Raw genomic sequence first — 17,872 nt, 5'->3', positions numbered from 1 at the left:
TTCTAGCATTTGTATACAAGCATTTAGAATATTTAGAATTTCCAACCTAATGCTTTGTAATACTCTGCCACCATTAGATAGACAAGGGGATGAGGTAATATCTTCTATTGGACCTCACCCACATTGTCTCTCTCATATTCTGGGACCAACGTGGCAACACCTATACCACATACAACTATGCCACCATGTCCTTTGTACAGCATCCCACTACTGACTGCAATTTCATCTCTATTATCCTAGTAAACTTCTATGCTTGGAGGTGTCTGTCAGACTTCCTGCTAGAATTAGTCTTTCAAACTAACTGTTAAGCTTAGGTTATTTTGTATTTCTCATTTGAGTGTGTCAGATTTTGTTTCAGAACAGGATAGTGCTTGAGCCATATTAACTTCAAACTCCTATTTCTGCAGCTCCTTGCTTTCTCTTTTCATAGGTGCTCTTAAAAGCCTGTCATCTATAAGAAACTCCTTATCCAGGCCTGTAGTTTACAAGTTTTCTTGCAACTTCATTATAATTTCCTAAAGTGTGGGCAGTTTTGCACAATAGCTTCTGTAATATGGCTTCCTATGGTTTATGGGGTGTTTCTACCTCAGCTGATTTCTGCTCATAAAAGTAGTCACGGAACTGTTCACAACCAAAAACTGTTGCCGGCATATTTTTTTCAATCTGAGCATAGCTGTGTTGTTTTTTAATCAGAGTTTTGTAGGCACGTCCCAGTGGTGATTGTCTGGCACAAGGACAGCCCCCAATCGGAGGAGGCTGTAGCAAAGAAGATCTTTGGCTGCACATTAATTTTGAGATTAATTCAGCACTGATAATTCTGTATTTTTTTAATTCACGAAACCCATTATTTTGTCAACCAGCCCAATGCAATTCTGTACTGTCCTCAAGCAACATTATGAGTGGAGCATTTAATTATTCTGGGTCTCTGCATTAGCACAATTACCTTCATCTTCTTAGTTCAGACCAAACTGCATTGGTCACGGAGTATGTATTCCTCATAATTCAGCCTGATCTGGCATGTTGTTGTTGTTCTTATTATATTACTTATAATTGTATTGCAGCAATCCAGTCAGAGTGGTGGCGAGAGGTGCAGGGTGGGACCATTACGGAAGATAGGGGTGGTGAGGCTTTGGGAGGGGATAGCAGGCCTTGGGAGTGAAGGGGCAATAAAGGAAATGGGGAGGAGAAGAAGTCTGAGAAGGAGGAAGTAGGGACTACAGAGTGGGTGAAGGCTGTGAGAAAGGGGCAGGAGGCGAGAGGAGGTAGTAGGAGAGGAGATGGGGCAAGGGCTGAAAGGAAGGGAGAGGGAGGGGGGAGGACAGTGGGTTGGTCCTGCTTTGAGCAGGGGGTTGGACTAGATGACCCCCTGAGGTCTCTTCCAACCTTAATCTTCTATGATTCTATAGGTCAGGGAAAGGACTGGGAGAAAGGGAGGGAAAGGGAAAGGGATGAGGGCAGCAGGCACAGGGTACGGAAGGACTGGGAGGGGAGATGCGTGAGGACAGTCGGGGAGGCAGGGTAAGGACTGGGCAGGTGCAGGGGTTAGGGACAGCAGGGGAAGGGCTGCGAGGGGGGCTGCAAGGGGGAGGACTGGGAAGGGGAAGAGCTAGCTGGAGTAGATGGCCTTTGCAGTGTATATAGGAGAGATCAGAGTTACACTTTTCTCTGAGCAAAGCTCTACTATGTCTTTCAGAGAAGTCTGTAGCTCCATCAAATGCACAAGCAGCCATCTGTTTGTGGTGCAATTTACAAGCATTTAACTCTTCTAAGATGTCACAGGTGCAGCTGATGTGTCTTCTATAACCTAAACATCTAGGATGCATCTACTGGCCTACCACGGACATCAAGATAACATACACAATGACTTAATACTTGATGCCTATTTGCATTGGTGCATTCATCTGCCATGTATGCATATATTTTGAATATGTGAGAGAGTTCTTCACTCTTTCAACTGCTGAGTCTTTCACTGTTGCACCGCATGCTTCTAGAGAGTCAGCTAAGTTTTTTCAGAAAGATAGTGAGCATTTGCCAGTCTTGTTTGACACCAGTGTCCAACTTCAGGATTAACAAATGACAATGCACTTAACATTGGCCTCCAGTTTGTAGTGTGTAGTATCTCTTGCTTAAATAGAAACTATGATGCAACAGCCATGTTGGGTCACATAAACTGAGTTGTGTCTCCAGCATTCTTAACAGTCTCATTAAGTTCTTCTAAAATTGGCTTTGACAGTGACTGGCTTCTAAGGCTTTCTGCATGTTGATGCAGTCCAGAGGCACGGTATTTTGCAGCCTTTTCATATAGGTTGTCAGTACTGGCTTAGCTGATCAGTCTGGCAAACCAAGCTCCTCCACTTTTACTATATAAATCCATGATATGCCCACATCTTGAATACTGTGTGCCGTTCTGGTCACCCCATCTCAAAAAATATATATTGGAATTGGAAAAGGGACAGAGAATAGCAACAAAAATGATTAGGGTATGGAACAGATTCCGTATGAGGAGAGATAAAAAGACTGGGACTTTTCAGCTTGGAAAAGAGATGACAAAGAGCGGATATGATAGAGGCTTATAAAATCCTGACTGGTGTGGAGAAAATAAATAAGAAAGTATTATTTACCCCTTCACCTAACACAAGAACCAGGGGTCACCCAATGAAATTAATAGGCTGCAAGTTTCAAACAAACAAAAGGAAGTATTTCTTCACACAACGCACAGTCACCCGTGGAACTTTTTGAGAGGGGTGTTGTGAAGGCCAAAATTATAACAGGGCTCATGGAGGTCACATCCATCAATGATTATTAGCTAGGATGAGCATGGATGCAACACCATGCTCTGAGTGTCCCTAGTCACTGTTCACCAAAAACTGGGAGTGGACGACAGGGGATGGATCACTCAGTGATTCCCTGTTCTGTTCATTCCCTCTGAAGCACCTGGAATAGTCACGGTCGGAAGACAGGACACTGGGCTAGATGGACCATCGGTCTGACCCAATATGGCTGTTCTTACTTAAAAAATAATTATAATAATAAAAAAAGTTTGGTACAGAAACTCCCAAAGATAATGCCCTCTTGAGATAGCAATGATGTGAGATATGACCTTGGCAAATAATGCATTTTAAAAATCTTTGCCTATTTGGAAACATATATTTATATAAGTTTCCCAGTCACAAATCTAGCATCTGGAGCGACATCACTAAAACATAGTCCAATGCTCTGGCTGCTGTTGTTTGTGATGCCACCTTTCACTCTACCGCTCTGTCCCCAATGTCCCTGCACTGTTGCCTTCTGCTGCCACCGTGACCTCTGCGGGTTGGTCTCTCGAGGTTCCACCCAGCTCTCAGTAATTTCAGCTCTCAGTGTGGGAACCTCGGTGCTAGTGCAGACTGGGCCATCTCTTCCACAGAAACACCGTCCCACAGCAGATCTAAGCACTTAGACCTGCTTATCAGTGATTTCAGCTCTGACAGTCACTTAACAAACCAAAAGACTCTCTATGGAGCCTAATCAGCTCTCTCCCTAAACAAGAGAAAGGGGCAGGTCAAATAGTGCCTGGGACTCTTTGGCAGAGCCCACACCACCAAGCAAAACACCTGTGCCCCACCAGCTCTCTCTTCACTAGGATGTGTCATCCAAACCTCCTGCTGAGAGAATGCAGTTCAGTTGAGGGTGACCAGTGCTTAATTTGTAATGAAAGCGGTTCCCAGGGCTCAAGCAAGTTTGTTACTTTTGTAACTGATGCGACAAGCCCAGAGGTCCCAGGGCTATGAACCTAGGACTATGAACCCTGGCAAGCCCTAGCACAAATGAAGCAGGGAGGGAAATCAGGATAACAACATTTCATGACCCCCATATTTAATACTTAAGTGATTTGTAACCCAACACCAGCCAAAATTGATCACTTGAGCAGCACCGCTCTGTGTGCTGGATGGGGCGGCAGAGTAGGTGTGTGCCTGTAAATACAGTCTGGCCCTGACGCCTTTCCACCCACCCCTGGCTCATCACTAGCTGTCAGGAGAGAGCTCATTCACACCTGGCTTATAAATAATAATTTGAAATGATTAGGTAGGCCCATACAGCCCAAACAAATGTGCGGACATGGTCATAGATAACAGGTGTAGGAGGAAGCTAGGCTTTGTTCAGACTTCAACCCCCTTATGCTTGCTCAGGTACAAGTATTTTCTCAAGGACAGTGCATGCTTTTAAAGTGTGTATTACTGTTTCAGTTTCAATTCAAATGTCCAACCAAGGACTAAATTGGAAACATGGCATGTAAGGGGGGTGTTGGGGAAATTCGGGGGGGGAGGGTCCTAGGGAAATCCCTGGCGGCGGGGCTCTGTGCGCGGCTCCCGCAGGCAGTCAGGGCTGAGAGTCCAGCGGGGACCGGGAGCTCAGCGCCCTGCCCCCCGCCGGGCTCGCCCTGAGCAAGGGGGGCTGCGCTCAGGAGAGCCGCCTCCCCGGCCCCCCCATGGGCGCGGTGCGCTGGGGGCCGCTCTGAGCCGGGCGGGGAGCGGCGAGGCAGCAGCCCGTGTGCGCCTCCAGCGCTGCCGGCGGGGGCAGCCCCGCTCGCCTCGCCCGCCGGGGATGTGGCCGCGAGCAGAAGCCGCCGCCGCCGCGAGGCGCCGAGCCTGGGCTGAGCCGGCAGCGGGTCCCGCCGCCGCCGCCATGGGGGACCGGGGGCTGCTGCTGCGCTACCTGTTGCTGGGCTTCCTGGGCTGGGGCGCGACCGCCCAGCCGGCGGGGGGCGAGTATTGCCACGGCTGGGTGGACGGGCACGGCCGCTACCACGAGGGCTTCCAGTGCCCCGAGGACTTCGACACGCCGGACGCCACCATCTGCTGCGGCTCCTGCGCCCTGCGCTACTGCTGCGCCGCCGCCGAGGCCCGGCTGGAGCAGGGCGGCTGCACCAACGACCGCGAGCCGCCGACCCCGGGGGTGACAGCCCGTGAGTGTCCGGCCCGCGGGCTCCGCCGCTCCCTCCGGCCCGGGCCGCAGGCTCCAGCTGCTGCGCGGGACGGGCGCGTGGCCCCAGCGCGGAGCCTGCGCTCCGGACCGGCAAACGCGCGGGGCCATCGAGCCCGAGGCGGGAAGTTGCCGCGGTTCGCCCAGCCAGCGCGGCCCGTCGCTGCGGAGCGCAACCCGCCCCCGCCCCCGCCCCTGCCCCTGCCGGCGGCCTGCTCGGGCCGAGCCCCGCGGCCGGGCGGAGAAAGTTGCCGACAACTTCCCTGGGAAGCGAGTGAGGCACGGGGCGGCCGGAGGCGGCTCCAGGCCCCGCCGCGGCGGCAGGTGAAGGGAGAGACGGGCACGGGGCTGCGTCCGGCCCCTCCCTGACGGCTCGGCGGGGGCGCCGCAGGGCACACGCGGGCTGCTGTGGAGCCCGGGCTCGCCGGGGCTGCCTGCGGCCCGGGTGCCGCGCGGCTGGCGGCCAGGCGGGGGCAGACAGCCCTTCCCCGCAGCGGCCCGGGCCGCCCGCCGCCCGCTGCTGGGCGGGCTCTTGCGATCGCTGCCCGGGCTCGGCCGAGCGGGGTGCGGGGGGCGCTGTCTGGCGCAGCCCCGGGGCCGGGCAGCCCGCTCGGAGATCGGGGCTAAGCTGGCCGCGCTAGTTGGGCTTTTAAGCAGCCAAACGGGAAGCCGCGTTACCGCGTCCTGGGCTGCGCGGAGGGCGGGCAGAGGCGGGTTATTTTTACGCTTCTTAACTGGCCGAAGGTGTTGCTGGAGCATCCGGAGCGAAAATAAAACCCGCCGCCTTAAGGCTCCCCCGGCCAGCGTCGTCTGAAGAGCGTTTCGGGGCTGTTCAAATCAAGTCAACAGCTGCTGGCAACGCGGCTTTGGTTTCAGCACTCCCACAATTTAGAAGTGGCCCAAACGTTTAAATCCCATACAACCAAAAGGCAAGTTTAAAGAGCTCGTGACCGTGCAGCGAACGAGCAGCTGGAAAGCCACATCCGTGGCCTTTTTCTTTTTTCTTTTCCAGACGTGACTAACTTTAACTGTAAAAAGAATCAGAGTAGGGTCCCAGGAATGTCACGGCTATCTATATACACAAACAAGTCATCCAGCAAAAGAGCTGAAAGATATTTTGCTGAAAATCAATCACTCTGAAGTTACTTGCCTCTAAAAAGGGGCTGGAGCTTTGGAAGAGTTAGTCTATAGGTTCAGGCAGTTGTAATTTGCAGCAGTGAGTAAGTTTCTGAAAAAGCTTGTTGGAAAAGCGGAGCATTATCTCCTGAACAAAGGGAAAACCGAACCGAGCACTGCAAACTGTACTCATGCAGCAAACAGGACGATGCGGACTAACCATCCAGGATTCCGATATTGATCTAAAATATTAACGCTAAGAATTATTCGATTAAAATTGCCTGCAGGAAATAATTTTAATTTCTGCATGTAGGAACTAAAGGCTAATTAAAAATCAAATGCAGCTTATTGCATGATCAGTGAAGTTGTTAGTTAGTATCAGATCATACCTGCCGGTGGCACGCAGTTCACACAGTTTATTTGTAATACGTGAAAGGAGTATATTTTAAGAAGCGCGGTAGTTGATGAGAATTTAAGAATAATGTGGGACTTTGAAAACCTTGCAGAGTTAAATAGACGAGCTATTTCGGAGTGTTAAAATGTACTTATTTATTTTTTATTCAGAGCCGATCTACGTTCCTTTCCTTATTGTTGGATCCATGTTCATCGCCTTCATTATTGTGGGTTCGCTGGTGGCAGTTTATTGTTGCACGTGTTTAAGACCTAAACAAACATCACAGCAGCCAATACGATTCTCTCTTCGAAGCTATCAGATCGAGACTCTTCCAATGATCCTGACCTCCACTAGCCTCCGGACGCCGTCCAGACAGTCCAGTACTGCAACCAGTTCGAATTCTACTGGAGGCTCCATTCGCAGGTTCTCTTTCGCCAGGGCGGAATCTGGGTGTTTAGTGGCATCTCCACCGTCACCTTACACATCTGGCTGCTTACAAACAGGCCATTCTATCCACCTAACTCAACCAGCTGGATTTTTGGTGTCAGCACCCTATTTTGGCTATCCTCTCCAACCAGAACCTTCCCTAGCTGGGAGGAGCTGCCCAGATTTTAGCTAGGAGTTTTCAAAAGTAATATAGCCATAGGAGGTATACTGCTGCCTTGTACATTTCACATTAATATGTTCTGTAGTTATTGAACTCAAAACCATTTGAATAGGGGAGTTGCCCATTGAAAAGTGCAAGATTGTGTAGAAACAGGTACAAATACTTACTTTAGTTGTAAAACAGTTTCCTTGTATGTAACTGCATATAAATTATGAAACATTTTAAACATTTATTTCTTTCAAGAAGTGACCTTTTGGTAACTTACTCTAATGTGTGCAGAATTTCTTCAGAGAGATGTAGAAGACCAATTTGGGATAAAATTATTAATAACATAGCTAGAAGAGTTATACATTACTTTTGAGGTCCAAATGATATTAACTCCCTTATAACAAACCAACAAGATTCTGCAACTCTTGAACAATTGTTTATTCACCAGAATAGTCCCATTTACAGCATTGATACTGCTCAGGTGAGTAAGGGTTGCAGGATCCTGACCTGGGGTTGAGGGAAGAAAGCTATAAAAATGGGGAGGGAGGGGGGGAATTGTATACGGTTATAGATACCAGAATCTGATTTTTTTTAAAGTGCACATAATATAACCGAGATTAGGGAGCATAAACTTTATTTTTGAAAGTAAAGCGTTAGAAAGATAGGGTGAGATATTTTAATATTGTTTAAGTTTAGTTTAAAACATGCCCAAGCTCCCAGTAGTCAGATCATTATATATGGAAAAAGTACAGCCTGCACAATAATCTCATTAAGAGATGGTCCATGTAAAATCCTAAAAACATAATTATTTCAAAGCATTTTTATGAAAGGAGAATTTTCTGTCAGCATTTCGTTCAGCAACATTTATATAAATACATAGTGGACAAAGTGGTCTTCAAGTTCTATTTGTAAAATTAGTAATGTATAAAATGTAAAGACAAATTTGTAATTTAAAATGTATGTACAGCATTCACAACATTAATTATTTAGTAGTCATATTGAATTGTTTTATGTCAAACTGGTTGAAATTTTAATTTGGTTGTAATTCTCTACAAAATGCCATTCAGAAACTGTGAACCTATTAAGCAGTGTTCATTTGGATACAGTATCAATACATTCATATTTTGTTTTCTGTACATCAGAAGTAGTAGTAAATTTTGTTCTTTTGCAAACTATTTTACATCCATACACCTGTGATGCTGCAGATTTAATATAGTTTATAACAGTGTTGAATATGCAGTTAACTAGTCAGATTAACATAACTGATGAATTTAACGTGTATATAAAATAAATATAATTATATTATATTAAATTGTTTACTACACTGCTTGAATTTACAATATCTCATTATAGGACTATGTTTCTTCCTCTGTTCCCTTCCAAAAATAACCAACCAACCAACATAAACCAAAAAACAAACTAACACAAAAACAAGTCAAGGGAAAGGAAAAATCAGTCCAATCAGGGCCTCTACCTTGCATGTATTTCTGTACATAGATAAAGCCATTCTGTCTCTTTGGGTTTCCTGTATCGCTACACTGAACTTGCTTATCTTACCAAACCACATCTGCGGATGTGCTGGGTATTCTTGAAATATTTTATTATAATTGACAGTTCCATTACACAAGCATTAGGGCAAGTTTAATTATCAAAAGCATATTTAAATTAGTATAAAATTAAGGAATTTAGTTAAAATGATGTCCATCCTTTTTACATTAAAAATGTGAGCCATTTCTCCAGAAAAGTTTGCTTTTTGTTTCTGCTTACCATACACTTCAGTCAGATTCTGTTCTCATTGAAGTCAATGGGATTGACTTCAGTGGGAGCAGGCTAGGGATCTTTCTGAATGTAATTTATTTTTCCGCAAGATTTAAGTAGAATTTTGTTCTTTAAAAATAAAATGCTCAGGTATTTCATTTTTTACTTTATATTCTAGTTTTCCAGTTATAGTTTTCATAATCTTTTCATATATTTTTTCATTGCATTGTCAACATGAAGTGTCAATAGCCATTTCTACTAAAAATGTAGTGTTAGTAGAACTGTATAAGCAAGGGGAAGAAGATTCTCTTGATTCTATACATTTGACATTTTAAATCTAATATGCAGCTAATATTGAAAATGTATGGACTTTGACTTCCATTCACACCTAAAATCATAATACAATAATGGATACATTTAAAAATAATTTAAAATCTTTTCACATCCTCTTAAAATTGCTATGAAAATTTACCAGTCTAGGTTAAAAATAATCTATTTGCCCAACCCTTAGCATGATGATTATGAAGAAACTAACTCACTGTATTCACTTATCAAAGAAAAAAAATTACTTCTCTCCAGGAAGGGGGCATGTAGAATTTTGCACATCTCTGTCAATGTCCTATAGGACCTGATTCTGACTTCAGCAGGAGTTTTGTTTGAATAAGGCATATGGGACTAGGTCCTTAAAGAAAGTATTAAATATTTTCTGGAAAAAATTACCCAAGAGTTTACATAGTAAATTAACTGTGTCATTGTTTGGGAGCAGCCTGTAAGATCTGTTCACACAACTATTAAGAGTGGCACTACCATGTGAGAGAGAGATATGGATCAGAGGAGATGTGATAGCGGTCTACAACTATGTACATGAGGAGAGGATTTAGCAGACAAAGCATAACACGATCCAGTGAGTGGAAGCTGAGAATTACATGAATTCAGACTAGGAAAAAATGTAAAACAGTGAAGGCAATTAACTACTGGAATCAACTTATTTAGGGATGTGGTGGATTCTGTCTTAAATTATGCTCCATTGCAACTATAAGTAACAGACTTGATAAAATTCTGTGGCCTGTGTTATGCAGGATGTCAGACTACATGATCATTATGGCCCCTTCTGACTTTAAAGTATGAATCTACAAATGCATTAATAACATCGGTACAGCGTTTGCAACTTTTAGTAATGCTGATCTACTTACTCACACAGGTAGTTTCACTGTTTAAGCATTAGCTAATGTGAGTAAAGGAAACCTATGCCACAAAATCTGACTTTAGGGCAGGATCCTACAAGATGTCAAATACTCTGGCCCTAATTCTGTAAAGCACTTGCTCAGCTTCATGCACCTGAGTATTTTAATGTAAGACTGGGATCAGGTTCTTGGAATCTTGCAAGATGGAGCCTTTAGACCTTGGCAAATGAGGAGTGTGGATGAAGCAGCTGTGCAGATGGGCCTTTGAATAACCTGTGTGCCACTTGAGGTGGGAAGCCTGGAAAGAGGGTCCTTGGATTACTGTATCCATGTTTATCTGGAGCTAGTGACAAAACCCTATGGGTGGGCAACAAGCCACACTATTCAAATCCATGGATTGAAATAATGATCACAGCCTGCTTATGGTTTTAAGGTTGAATTTCCCCTATCCCTGTAGGCTCTCCAGCACAAAGTCTGATTTATTTGGGCTACATGTAGGAATGGTGAATTTCATCTCCAATGAACAGGAAGAACTATAGCTATGGCAATATGGATGCTAAAAAAATCCATAAACTATAATAATCTGCTAACCTATTATAGATACATTAAAAGGTAAATCACATTCAGGTCTGTGATGTAGTTTTAACGACCAGTTAAAGTGTTTGTTTTGAAGGGATTAGGTGGTGAATGTTTGAACAAAATGCATGAAATGAATTAGGTTAATATAGCTTATATATTTATGCAGTGTAATACTGCAATTTAGATTAATCAGCATTGTGAGCACAAGGGGCTTGAATCTTTTCCCACTTTTACTAGTGTAAATTAACTCCACTAACTTCAGTGGGGTGACATCAGTCTAAAATAAGTACAAGTGACAGGATAATCAAGACTAGTAACTGAATACTGTCAGATTCATGCACATTATGGATTTACTTTTCAGAGGTGCTGTGCATCTGCAGCTCCAATTGACTTCTACTGGAGTTGTGGTTGTTCACTACTTCTGAAAACCAGAACTGGAGTGATACAACCAACAATGCAAAGTCCCTGATATACTTCTTGCGAGTATCTATAACTTGACAGCAATATGAAGGTTATTGGGCCAAATTCTGCTTCCGATTTCTCTTGTGGAAATCTGGAGTCATGCAGTTGACTTGAACAGGAATATTCTGTATTTGCAGTGTAGTAAGGGCGCAGATTTGGATTCACTGACTTCAGTGAGAGAGTTTCATCTGCTCGCTACATATGTCCCTGAAAGAATCCCAAATCAGTCCGTGTTAAACTTATTTTGTACACTAACTGCAAAATATCTGCATTTTTAAATAATCTGTCACTTTAATACTCTTTTCTGATCAACTTACATCCCCTGTCACTTTTGAAATTAACTCCATGTGCATAAGGAGTAATACCTGTCTACCACACTTCAATTCTGGCCTGGATACTCCCACTCTTGTTCAGGTGATACACACCATTAAGGGAGAAACATCTTTTGGCAGTGACAGTGGATGATGGACCTTTAACACCAAGCCCTCATAAAAGTCAAACAAGACTCCCTTTTAATCAGTCTCTTCCCTGGCTCCTCCACTGAAAAGCTTTCCTATTTGAAAGGGTGCTCTTCCTGTTCTTTACCATGAGTATCCTCAGACCATGCCTCACTGGGTTAGTTGCAATCTTCCATGGTCCTTTTTCAATGTTTAAAGCAAACTCCTCATTGACTTCAATGAGACCATGAGTGGGCCTCTGCAAACAATCATATTTATTAAAAGTTGTAGAATACTTTGCTATTTTCTCCATTTGCTAGAGTAATACAAAAGTGTTCCGGTACTAGTGTGGAAGTTATTTTATTTCCAGTATGCCTCATTTCAACTGATTAAAATAGAAATAATGAAATATGAAAAAGTTTTCCTTTGAACTTTACTTGTAGCACTTGAAACCAAAACCTTCGAAGTTTTTTTTATTTAATGACAAAGTTTATTCAATTTTTTAATAACAATTAAAGACAAAACATTAAAAATTTGCAGTTCAAAACATGCACATTCACAAAATGCCAATGACATGTAACACTGCATAGAACTTAAAGCGTTACTAAAATTTAATAAAACACACAGGGCATTTAATGTCCAGTTAAAACTAAACCTGAGAAAAACTACCATAAACACTGAGTCAAAAACTCTCCATTCATGCAGCTTCACAATTTACACAACAGTTTCAGCAGTAATGGTTCAGTGGAGCTGGAAAATCCTACCTTACCTTGAACACAAACTTTGCTTTGACATAGTAGCTGCCTTTCACAGCAGTTTGACACACTGAAATACTTAATGAAAATCAAGTCAAACAAGAAAAACAATATTAATGCATTTATGGCTTCTAGTCTAGAATAAAGAAACACTAAAACATGATTTTAGCTTTACATGTTCCGATCACAGCTTTGCCATTACGAATTGTTGTATGTATGGAAACGCTTATGTTTAATTCAAAATACGTAAAAAACAAAGGGCCCAATCTTGCAAATTCTTACTCACACAAGTAGTCTTTATTCGTAGAACTACTGAATCCAATGGGAGAAAGGGTTTGCAGGATCAGGCACAAGTTTTTGGAATGCTAAAATATTCCTCGTTTAATGAAGATGTATCAGACAACATTTGTTGAGTTTTGCTAGGAAAGAATATACCCAGTACTGACAAAGTTGAATTGACCAATTAATTAGCTTCCAGATCATTAACTTCTGGATACATTATGTTGTGAGTCTATAAATGAAGGCAGAAAAATGACAACTGCAACAACCATGTATTAGCTCAGAAAACTTTGAAATATTAATTCATGCAGACATGATGATTAACTCATCAAAACTACAGCTGCTTTTACATAGTATAAATCAAGATAAAAAAAAAAAGGGAAAACACTATTTTCCCTTCCTTCAATTTAATGTACATTCCAATTCAAGGTTAAGGCAACAAAGGAAGCTCCTTGTGACATTTTGTAAAAGATATTTTTGTGATACAGTGTATTTTATGGGGTTTATAGGAATCTTTAGCTATCTGTTACTGTCTCAAAATATTTTCTCTATCATCTTTACACAAATAGAAAGATGAATTATTATAAATCTATTGAGGCTGCTTTCCACATATATGCCTAAAATCAGGAAATAGCAAAAGGAAGTCCAAATACAAATGATGATTAGGCTGAATAAAATTTTGTAACAATTAATTAGCCTTTTGAATAACTGTTGCATTCTTTTAAGTAATTAAAATAACAATATGCACACAGGATCAATTGATTTTTGACTGGCACTGTTTTGGCTTAATTGAAGGAACATTTTTTAATGATAGTTTGTAATTGTTATGCAGTGCACATAAGGCAGACTGCAAATTACCATGTGAATTCCATATTGGACTTTATTCACACAAAATTAAAGGTTTAAGTGATCAGAATAAATGCATTATGATTAGCTATTGTAATTTGACTAAACTATTTTCTTCATTAAAATAAATACCTGCATAACCAATGGCTCAAATAAACAAACACATGGTATACTAAATAAATAATATACTATCTTTCTATGCACTTTAACAGTGTGCAAATAAACTGTGTATTGTATACTTGAACTGATTTTTTTTTTTAAATCTGGTTTACACAGGGACACTTTGCTGAGGTGATCTTATATTTTGAAGTGGAACTGTATAAGCAGTACAAAAAGCATTTTTTTTTTACTAACTTTCTAAGCAGGACTATTATCTCACAATTGATTATCATCAGACAATAAGCAACATCTAGTATGTGTGAAAATATATCCAAAACAGACTGACAATTGGGGAATAAAAGTACATATACAAACTCAAACTCAAAATACATTTTGTCAGGCACTACTTAAAATTAAAATGTGTAATCACACAAGGATGACACACAAGGTGATGAGCTTACACCTGCTTTGGAAATAGAGCAATATATAACATAATGCAACATCACCAGCCAGAATTCCAATATGAGTCCAGGCTCTCAACAAGATGTGCTAATAGCCCTCTACCTTCTTAGCAATAAAGAAAAATGGAATTGGAGTAAACTGCATGTCATTTTTGTCACCAGCTGTAGGTAGCAGGGCATCTTAATTTTCTGAATTCTTGTAAATATAGCATGCTTTATTTTATAGGAAGGTAAACCCAGGATAAAAGTGAAGCTGCTTGTAAATTTCATCACAATACAATGGTTTACACTACATTTCTTTGCTTTGCATAATTTTTGCCAAATCAATATTTATGCCTTTTACAACTGAAAAGGATGGTTAAAAATGCATTTCCTTTTAAAGAGAGGCATGGACTGAATTGTTTTACATTAGTTAAGTCACTGAGGAATGTCATTTAAGAAATTTGTTGAAGTCAGTCATTCTCCGATGGATGTCAAAAATAGGGATCCATATTTTAAGAAAGAGGCATGCCCCCAATTTTTTTTTCTTGCCTTAGGTCAAGTGATATGGCCCTCCCATATTGATCCATCTATTTATCTATGCCTGAAATGGCTTTTCTGAAGGCAGTTCTTCTCTGCATGACTGACTAACAGTGCTGTTTCTAGTGGAATACGTTTTCTTTGTCCCTATGTCTTCTGTGTTCTCTTGTGTTTAAAGATCACTCAAGGAAAGGGAGAGGAACAGAATGCATAACATACATATGAAATGTGGAGGGCCATTCCATCAATTTGTCCTCCTAAGTATGTACTTTCATATGGTGTCTTTCTTGCTGGGGCTTTGATGTATGATGTGATTTGTATATTTTCTCAAAATGAGAGGTAAGGAAGTTATGTAGTATAGGGAAGTGATATGTGGAGCCTGCATAGTGCTGAAAGGCAAGGGGACAAAGTTTTGTTCTTAATAAGTATATGAACGGTCAAGAAATGATTGGTAGGATATGGAATAGCTGAAGAGATATACTGCTTGTTATTTACTATCTAGATTGGATGATTCTGAGGACAAAAAGTGATAAGAATGAAGTTCTTAATAACCTGAAAGGAGAATAGGAAAATTTCTGTTCCATTCTCACATACAGTTTTACTTTAAATGTCAGTTGTATCTATTTTACTTAGCCTAGTAGTCACAAATATTTAAAAACTAAGAAGCATTTTTCTCCATATAAAATAAAATTAAAATTAAATTATTATAGTGGACTTTAGGTCAGTATTAAAACAGACAAACTTTAAAAAAAAAGTTAAATTGGACTCTGATTGTGCCATTGTCACAAATAGATATAACATCTGAAAAAGTTAGGCCATCATTTGATAGTGGGCAGAGACATGCCAAATGTAATTAATTTTTAAAAATTTCTTATTACAGTGTACTCCTGGTGCGAAGTGTAACTTTTACTTTGCTGAGCAGAGCAAATTGTGGAAAATTTTGTTTTCGTTTGTGCATTTTCTCTTCATTTCTGTTAAAAGCTGAGAGTATGGAGGTTTGCTATGTGACAAATAAGCTGTAAAGAACTACTTCAGTATATTTGGGTGCATAGTAGGAGGTGACTCTGGTGCAAATGGAAGAGTACACACCACACAGAGCTAAAGGGCATACATTGCTTTAACAAGTCATGTTCCAGATAACTTTAGAATAAAGATGGTGAAAAGCCCATAAATAGCCCATAATCTGTTTTTATGAATTAGGACAAACTTTTCTGATCAAATTGTGACCAGATGTGTGTATAAAGCACAAGCATTGCAAAAATGGCTATATTATGATGAAGAAAGGTGAGACAGAGCAATTTTCGTTTTGTTTGTAATTTGAACAAAACTTGGAAATATGAGCACCATGCTAAAAGGTGGCAGCCATATTAAACAATAAAAAATAAAAAGCTTTTATCAGACCAAAGGTGCAAAGTTTCACAGATCTGAAAGCAAGTGCCATGAAGGCAACTCGAATTAGGCTCATTATGCTGTATTTTTATCAAGTATGGAGAATCAAACATACATTTCTGACATCAGCACTTTAAGTTAATTTCCTTTTCAATTTCTCTGCAAATGACTACTAGAAATTCTTGAGAATTGCAATTATCGAACTTCTTTGGCAAACATATTTTTTAGGCTAGTTTGACACAAACACCTATATACACCTTGGTTTGAAATCTTGCTTAATAAGGTGAGTTAACACCATTAAAATGTTGGTTAGTCAGCACTTGTTGAAATCAAAGGCTTGTTACCAACGGTACTTTAAATGTATAACCACTTATGAACCTGCACAAATGTTAATCATCTATGTATAGTGGTATCTGACCATAAATGATGTCCCAAGTAATATGATATATGACCAATACTGATTCAGCCTCGTTATAAATACGCGATCTGGCAAAACACAAGGTAATTTTCAACCTTTGTTTACAAAGACAAAGCAAATACTTTTTAAAAATGTCTAGAGATGATGTGTTACAGTAGAGTTGCACAGTGCTTATGTCTATTGAATACACTAATCCAAACTTTATGGAATAAGATCATCATGGATCTTTCTGTAATCTTTGTGATTGGATCCTGCTAGCAGATCCCAGCAAAGATCTAGTAGTTTGTCTTACTTAAGTAATTTTAAGGGCTCTCTGTCACAAGCTGTATTCCTTCACCATTCATCAGGTCTTTGTTTTGTGGTATCGTAAGCTCTTATTACTTCAGATTGGGAAACTATTCCATTTTCATCTTGAGAGAACGCATAGCCATCTGCAGATACAAAACAGAAAATAGTTAAACACTGATTACTGTTTCAGATATTCTATAGAATTGGAAGACTTCACATTTCAATGAAACCAAATCAAGATATATCACATCTACTGTTTTCCCTCATTCACCAGGCCAGTAACCCTGTCAAAGAAGGAAATTAGGTTGGCTTGGCATGATCTGGTTCTTGACAACAGATTACAAACTGTTTAATAATTTGTTCCAGAATCTTTCCAGGTATAGCAAAGTTAGGTATAGACTGGTCTATAATTCCCCAGGTTGTCTTTGTTCTATATTTTCCCTTCTCTAGTCCTCTGGGACCTCACCTGTCCTCCAGGAGTTCTCAAAGATAATTACTAATGGTTTTGAGATTGCTTCCACTACTTCCTAAAGTACCCTAGGATGAATTTCATCAGGCCTTGATGACTTGGATACATCCAACTTATCTAAATATTCTTTAACCTGTTCTTTCCCTATTTTGGCTTCCATTTCTTACCCCTTGTTGTTAATATTAATTATGTTGAGTGTCTGGTCAGCATTAACCTTTTCAGTGAAGACTAATACCTATTTTGCTTCAAATACCTCAGTGTTCTTGATGTCACCAGTTATTACTCCTTCTTTTCCACTAAGTAGTAGACCTATGCTTTCCTTTGTCTTTCTGTTGCTCCTTAAATAACCTTTTCTTATTGCCTTTTATGTCATTTTGTGCCTTAGCCTTTCTAATTTTGTTCTGACATGCTTTGCTATTCTTTTGTACTTGTCCTTAGCAAATTTGTCTATGTTTCCACTTTTTGTAGGATTTGGTTTTGATTTTCAGGTCATTAAAGAGCTCGATGGAAACATATTAGTCTCTTACTATTCTTCCGATTTTTCATTTGCATCGGGATGCTTTAATACTGCCGCCTTGAGAAATAGCCTGCTCTCCTGAATATCTTTTTCCCTTAGATTTTCTTCCAATAGAACCTTACCTACCAGTTCTCTGAGTTTAATAAAGTCTGCTTTTTTGAATTCCATTGTCCTTATTCTTCAGTTCTCACTCCTTCCTTTTCTTAGAAATCATGAAACCTATAATTTCACGATTACTTTCACCCAAATTGCCTTCCACCTTCAGATTTGCTACCAATTTCTCCCTGAATGGCTGTCCCCCAGACTAGTTCCTCCACTTTCTGGAACAAAAAGTTGTCCCCAAAC

At 40.9% G+C, this 17,872-nt stretch overlaps 2 protein-coding genes across 4 annotated transcripts in view; one reads left to right on the top strand and one right to left on the bottom strand.

Moving 5' to 3' along the window:
- Positions 1–4,340: 4,340 nt before the first annotated feature.
- Positions 4,341–8,284, top strand: SHISA3 (shisa family member 3). The gene is made up of 2 exons (XM_084625845.1): positions 4,341–4,945; positions 6,643–8,284. The coding sequence occupies exons 1-2, from the start codon at positions 4,585–4,587 to the stop codon at positions 7,089–7,091; spliced, it is 810 nt and encodes a 269-aa protein (XP_084481971.1). The 5' UTR covers positions 4,341–4,584; the 3' UTR covers positions 7,092–8,284.
- Positions 8,285–15,166: 6,882 nt separating this feature from the next.
- ATP8A1 (ATPase phospholipid transporting 8A1) overlaps positions 15,167–17,872 on the bottom strand; it is a 245,376-nt gene continuing 242,670 nt past the window's right edge. For all 3 annotated transcript variants that reach the window (XM_084625418.1, XM_084625417.1, XM_084625419.1), the window contains one exon: positions 15,167–16,684. In XM_084625418.1, the coding sequence (XP_084481544.1) occupies positions 16,587–16,684 (98 nt within the window). In that variant the 3' untranslated portion in view covers positions 15,167–16,586. The remainder of the gene's footprint in view (positions 16,685–17,872) is intronic.

Source organism: Lepidochelys olivacea, assembly GCF_965140295.1.
Source record: "Lepidochelys olivacea isolate rLepOli2 genome assembly, chromosome: 4".
NCBI lineage: Eukaryota > Metazoa > Chordata > Testudines > Cheloniidae > Lepidochelys > Lepidochelys olivacea.
Note: the sequence above shows the minus strand (reverse complement) of the source record. Positions and strands in the feature narration are given on the sequence as shown.